Raw genomic sequence first — 7,153 nt, 5'->3', positions numbered from 1 at the left:
GTAACGAGGAGTACAGACCAGAGGTTTGGCACTGCGTGTGAAGATAAAACTGTTAAGTCTTTAAATGTAACGAGGAGTACAGACCAGAGGTTTGGCACTGTGTGTGAAGATAAAACCATTAAGTCTTTAAATGTAACGAGGAGTACAGACCAGAGGTTTGGCACTGTGTGTGAAGATAAAACCGTTAAGTCTTTAAATGTAATGAGGAGTACAGGCCAGAGGTTTGGCACTGTGTGTGAAGATAAAACTGTTAAGTCTTTAAATGTAACGAGGAGTACAGACCAGAGGTTTGGCACTGTGTGTGAAGATAAAACCGTTAAGTCTTTAAATGTAACGAGGAGTACAGATCAGAGGTTTGGCACTGTGTGTGAAGATAAAACCGTTAAGTCTTTAAATGTAACGAGAAGTACAGACCAGAGGTTTGGCACTGCGTGTGAAGATAAAACCGTTAAGTCTTTAAATGTAACGAGGAGTACAGATCAGAGGCTTGGCACTGTGTGTGAAGATAAAACCGTTAAGTCTTTAAATGTAACGAGGAGTACAGATCAGAGGTTTGGCACTGTGTGTGAAGATAAAACCATTAAGTCTTTAAATGTAACGAGGAGTACAGACCAGAGGTTTGGCACTGTGTGTGAAGCACAAGGACAACCAGTTACAAACTGTGTATTTGAAAATCGACAAACAAACTGTCCTGATCCAAAGCCAGTGGTTCTGAGTGCTACTCAAAAAACAAGAAGAAATGTAAGAAGAAACCAACCGAAATCAGCGAAACGTAAAAATAAAAGAGGTGCAAAGACAAAGAGGAAATATGAACAAACAGTAGTTGATAAAGTAGTAATAAATATTTCATCACAAAAACCAAAAAGATTTAAGTTACCTCTAGGACCATATGTTCACATTATAGGTACCAAGGAAAGACCTCTTTCTGTTCGTGTCATCAACTTAGCTTCCACTGGAGAGGAAGTGGTCAAACATAGACCGCACATTGTCAACAGAAATCCTAATGTGAGGTTAAGCCGTGTAGGACATTTGAGTACTCTATCCCCAGCTTACGATGCCCTTACTAAAGATAAGACGTGGATATGTGCCTTCTGTCACAGAGGCAGCCACGAAGATGGTCTTGGGGATCTTTTTGGACCCTATTACATTCATGATGACAATCCAGAAGTAGAAGATAAAGTTTTCTTAACATCAGATGCTGATACATGGAGTGGATTAGTGAATAAGGGGAACAATAATTGTTCATGTGAAAAGGTTTGTATCATTGATTTAGGAAACTAATTTTATTTTGGACTTCAACTCTTAGAACAGGTGCATTTTGATATGTAGGGTATCATTCATATATATAGATAAATTACTGAAATGAAATTGTGAGTTTTTACTTTTAAGCACCAGTTCAAAATACCTGTTACAGAGTTCAAGTTTTTATTGCATACCAGAACTAAATATTGATTCTTAGGTTCTTAAACTGATAAGTTTTACATTTTTGTAACTGGAGTTTACACTTTTTTAGTCCATGTTTGTTTGTACACACACATGCATTTAACTGTTTAAAATACAGATTTTTCTACTCCGAGGTGATAACTCACCTCTCACAAACATTAGCTATCTTCCTCGTACATCTGTGTGAGAGATTTACGTGCCACTAGACTTGAGACAACTTCCACCTAATTTTACGTGTTTTAACATGAGCTGCATTGGTGCATGATGATGTCATCATGCAACAAAAGCCCTCTGCCAATAGAAGGGTGACACATCCTCCATGCTAAGTAATTCCCCTGTGCACTTGCATTTGTGATAACTTCATTCTTCTTCTTGGCATTGTATTGATCTGATGTGTTTAAATTTTTCATTTGAGTCAGTTTGTTGAGATTTGCATTATTAACAAAACTTTGCTGTTAATTTTCTTTGGCTTTTGTTTAAAAATTTTATTGTGAATTCTCAAATTATAGTGGCTTATACTTAGTCTTGTGTGAGTGACATTTTTCATACACAGGCCTTATTGCTAGTATGGCTTCTAAAGGCTTGTTAACCATTGGGGATGCTGCAACCATTGTTGAGCATGTTGTGAATTAACACACACTTACTGGCCCTTCTGCTTCCAGCCCATTGGCTGAAGTTCTATCTCTCAATTGGGAATAATATTTTGAGACATTACCTTAACCTTCCAATCTATTTCTGATTTTCATTCTCAGGTATGTTCCTTTCCTTATTTTTAGCATCTGTTCTTTATTATTGTTTTTTGTTCGGATCTGCAATTCTTGGGATTTACTTTGTCTTTCCTCCTTGCTTATTCTTAACATTTCCTTTCTCTTTTAGCTTCTGTCTCACACACCCTAATGCTTCGTCATTCTTGTATTCGTGACTCTTTTTCTCTTAACTTGTAGACTTTCTTCCTTTTATTTTCTCATTACCCTATCCTTGATATATATTTGGCTAGCTTGAGGCTCAGACCCCTTACCTTCTATTTCCCTTTCTGTTTCACCATTTTTGAATTTTTGTCACTGCCCTACTGCATTCAATTTCCCAACTCTGCCTTTTTTTCTGAGGCAATTTGTTGTGTTTTAGATTGGTTTTCTGTAAGCATTCATTCCCTTCTTTTTGCCAGCTTAGCCTATTCCGCTTCTTCAGCTTTATTCCTCCTTACTTTGTTCCCTTGTTGTTGGGACTCGTTGGGTTGGGTTACGTTCCTCTTTATTCCTTCTTGTTTATGTGTGATTCTTCGGGCTTCTTTTCTTCATCCAGATACCTTCTATGGTTTTCTATTTCTCTATGGTGATCTGGACTATCGTTATACAACTTCTGTCCTTGTTATCTTCCCAGATTTTTCTTCTTTTTCAACCTTGTCCTTTACTTCTGTTCCTCATCTAGATCAGTCTACCCCTAACCTTCCTATTACAGGTTCCAGGCCTTCCTCTTTTTCTCATCCTCCCTCTACCAAAAGTCTACTTCATGGTACTTCTTGTCAATGACTGTCAGACTTATACAACTCTGTGGGTACCCATCGCTTCTTCTGCTGTTGGTCTCCTTTTCTGCCGACAGTCATTTTTTATTTTTCCACCTTGTTCTGTCTTCTCGTTTCCTTTTCTCTTCTCTCTGACCCTGTCTGTGGTCACTCAGTGTGTAGTAGGACATTGTCATTGTGTTGGACACATTACTTTTGACTCATCCTTCATACGTATTTTATGTTCTGTCCATCAGTTTCACATCTTCCCATTCCTTTCTCTTTTTTTTGACTTGCCTTATTCTTGACTTGTTTTGAGGGCCTTCACTTGCCTTATTCATGGCCCACGGCTGGTTTTTCTTTTCTTGGACGATTTACTTATGTTGGCCCATTCTCAGATGGTTTCCATTTCTCACACCTCCCTTCTTATTACTACTCATGCCCACTCAATATTTGGATTTTTTAAGCATTTTCTTCATGTCTTGTCTCAGCTAAGTTCAGCCTTCTTCTCTTCACCTGTGAGCTATGGTGTATCTGATCACCAGGTTTTGCATTTATTATTTTCTTCCTGCACATGAGGTTCTTTTGCTTCTGGGGACTCTGGCTTTCCTGGAACCCCTCATTCCTTTGGGGAATGCGTACATGTACCTCCTATGGTAGACCTTGCAGATCCAAGGGTTTTCTTTCTTTGGTTCTGTTGTCCTCATTTGTGAACCTCTCCTTGAGGAATTGTCAAAGTGACTGGACCATGCTCATACTACTTCCATCGTTTCCTCACTGCCTTTCCAACTAGTTCTCTCTTCACTGATGCTTTCCTCTCTGATTGAGGCATCTTTGGATGAGAGTCTGACTTTGGTGCATAAGACAAGCATTCACTCCACATCAATGTGCTCCATCTTCTTGCTTTTTGTCAAGCATGTTCCTATTCCTGCCCTTACTGGTGAATCACTTGGTCATGTTCCACTCAGTCCATTCCATGGTCATTTCTTGCTTTAACCATCTGAGATGCACCCATTCTAGGACACTTTGCTTGCTTTCAGGCATTGGATCTACATTTCTGAGCCCATCCACGTCAGATTTGACTTATTGCCAGTCTGCATTCTACCAATGGAGTAGTCTCTACACCCCCAGGTCTTTCATGGGTTTTGCTCTTGGTTGGGTCTTCCCTCATGGATGCCTTTAACACTCTTCTTTACTTTGAGCTTTCTCTTTTCTGTTCTATTTTTCATTTTTTTGCTCTGGTTGTCAATTTTCTGAGCTAAGCCTGGTCTTACCTCTTTCTATATGCCTATTCTCCTATTTGTCTCCTCCCTCAGGTCCTCACTTTGATATGTGTGGCTTGCACCTCTTTGGCCAGCTCAGCCTTGAATCCCTCTGCTTCTTTGTTTATCACATGCCTCCCCCCCTCAGTTTTCTCTCTCTCTTTCTTCCCCCTCACATATCCATTTTTCGTCATGGGATATCTTCCTTCCTTCTTCACGTGTAGGATTTGTTCAATTTGTTACCCATTGGGCCAGAATTTCCAATCCTGTGCCATTCTTCTCAACACATTCCTGTCACCATTTCACAGTGTTTCTCTATCGTCAAGTACTTCTTTACTGCTACTGTGAACTACCATTTTTACCAGACTGTTTATCCATGGTATTTTAGTCTCTGTCTTTGCTGGTTATTGGGTGGCCTTGTTCATGGTACCACAAGGTGTTTCTTTCCCTGTACTCCCCATTCTGTTATGCTCCTTTGTTCTTCTCAATTTCTTCACCAAACTCGCAAACCTTGTGGGCCATGGAGAATCTTCACCAGCTGGGCTTGGCACAATATGGTGATAAGTGGGGAAGAGGTGACACTGTCATTGTAGTGTGGATCACCCCTCTAAATGATAGCTCTTACCACTTTTGCCTCTGTCTTGTGGCTAGAATCTGTTCAGTTGAGGTGAGTACTCACTGTACAAAACCATAACAAATCACTAATGTGACCTCCTCTAGCAGCCAGAGTCTGTTCAGTAGAGTCAAGGTGAGCACACACTATATGTAACTATTGTAAACCATGATAGTGGCCTGTAATAGGGACCACACAGGAATTTGCTCAAAACTCTAATAGAACATTTGGGAAAAATCCACCTTATAAAGCAGACTTATTCTTTAAAGAATACTCAAAACCTTCCTTTTCAACAGCTAAGACCAGCCGAACACTAATAATAAAATATTAAGCGATTTCAAGTGTAGACAAAGTCAAAATTTGCTCATTTGTTCATATTATTAATATTATTGTTTCACAAATTTACAGCAAAATCAGTTGCTTATTTTGCCCCAAAACTGAAATAGATGTACTATATGAAGTGATGCGAATGTCCATGACCTATTTAAAAGTTGATTATTTTTCATTGAAAGTTGATTTACATGTTTATAAATATATAAGAGATGTAATGTTGATCTTAGCAGCTGCTTTTTTTAATCGACAACACATGTTAAATGTGTGTTTACACGAAACCTCAGGCACAAAGCCACCTGGCTCAGTAAAAATTACTTTAAAAGATTCAAAGCTTTATTTAAAGGGATGTATTTGTTTTATTTGAAAAGGCTGCTTTTCTACTGGTAACATTTTATACACGCTTAGTGGGGTTTGTGTCTTACTTTAGGCATATACTTGCCCATTGCTGTGCATTTAAAAAGCCAATGTATAAGATAATTAAAAATTGAGAACTTATAATCTACAAATAGGGATCACAAAAAAAGTAAGAAAGCAATGTTGCCACACATGAGACTTCTTTGCCTCTTCCCCTCTGGTATTCTGGACAAAGATGTGCCCTTACGGAGCCTCTGGTGTCAGGTGTCACATTGCATGGGCTTCTTTTGCTTGCTTTATGAAGGGAGCTTATCTGTGTAATATTTTGCCCCTTAACCTTTCCAATGTGGGATTCTAGCTAATCTGTTTGCAGATGTGAGTTATCATCTCAGAAGTTAACATTTTCCTAAAATTATTTCTGACAATTATCTTCACACACATTCCAACCAATTTTCCACACTTCTGGTGTACATTTTTTTCCCCTTGTCTCATCAAAGAAGGAAGTTATTGCAAATGCATAGGGGGGAGTTACTGAGTATGGAGGCTGTGTTGCCCTCCTATTGGTGGATGGCTTTTGTCACGTGATGACGTCTTGCACCAATGCAGTTCACATTAAAACAAGTAAAATTAGGTGAGAGCTACCTCAAGACTAGTGGCATGCAAATCTCTTACACAGATGTACGAGGAAGAAAAAAGCTAATCTGTGTATCTATCAGATAACATTTACAAGTAAGGAAGATAGCTAATCTGTGTATCTATCAGATTACATTTGTAAGTAAGGAAGATAGCTAATCTGTGTATCTATCAGATTACATTTGTAAGTAAGGAAGATAGCTAATCTGTGTATCTATCAGATTACATTTGCAAGTAAGGAAGATAGCTAATCTGTGTATCTATCAGATTACATTTGTAAGTAAGGAAGATAGCTAATCTGTGTATCTATCAGATTACATTTGTAAGTAAGGAAGATAGCTAATCTGTGTATCTATCAGATTACATTTGCATGTAAGGAAGATAGCTAATCTGTGTATCTATCAGATAACATTTACAAGTAAGGAAGATAGCTAATCTGTGTATCTATCAGATAACATTTACAAGTAAGGAAGATAGCTAATCTGTGTATCTATCAGATAACATTTACAAGTAAGGAAGATAGCTAATCTGTGTATCTATCAGATTACATTTGCAAGTAAGGAAAATGTTAACTTCTATTACTAAGTCTTAGTATTTACAAAAAAAAGTATGCAATAATGAAACTTTTGTTTTTTTTAGCAACTTTTTCCTTAAATACTATTCTAACAGAAAGGCTTGTCAGTCAGATAAAGAAAAAGAATCTTAACTTGTGTATGTTAAAAGTCTTACATTGCTTTATTGAGCAGACGACTACCTTGAATATACTGCTTTGACTAGGAAAGACTTGAACAGTTTGTGATCATGAAAATAACCTACTCCTTTAGCTGAAAAATAAAGTACTTTCCATTTGTTCTCTTAGAATTGAATTTTTTTCTTTGTGTTAGGAATATGTAATTTGGAAATAGATAGTAAAAGATTTAATAGACACAGGGGATTACTGGACTGAAAATCTAATTTTTGGTCTTGCATCATTCATGCCTATAAAAATAAATGAAATAGGCATTTGACTTCATG

The 7,153-nt window shown here is 37.7% G+C and overlaps 1 protein-coding gene across 8 annotated transcripts in view; it reads left to right on the top strand.

The window, feature by feature from the left end:
• LOC106474421 overlaps positions 1 to 7,153 on the top strand; it is a 19,137-nt gene that overhangs the window by 5,935 nt on the left and 6,049 nt on the right. For 5 of the 8 annotated variants that reach the window (XM_022402729.1, XM_022402725.1, XM_022402723.1 and 2 more), the window contains exon 3: positions 9 to 1,254. In XM_022402729.1, coding sequence (XP_022258437.1) covers positions 9 to 1,254 — 1,246 coding nt within the window. The remainder of the gene's footprint in view (positions 1 to 8; positions 1,255 to 7,153) is intronic. The other 3 variants (XM_022402730.1, XM_022402726.1, XM_022402724.1) reach the window with 3 other exon arrangements.

This window comes from Limulus polyphemus, unplaced genomic scaffold (assembly GCF_000517525.1).
Source record: "Limulus polyphemus unplaced genomic scaffold, Limulus_polyphemus-2.1.2 Scaffold7206, whole genome shotgun sequence".
In the NCBI taxonomy this organism is placed as follows: domain Eukaryota; kingdom Metazoa; phylum Arthropoda; class Merostomata; order Xiphosura; family Limulidae; genus Limulus; species Limulus polyphemus.
The sequence above is the reverse complement of the archived record's forward strand: the minus strand, read 5'-3'. Positions and strand labels throughout refer to the sequence as shown.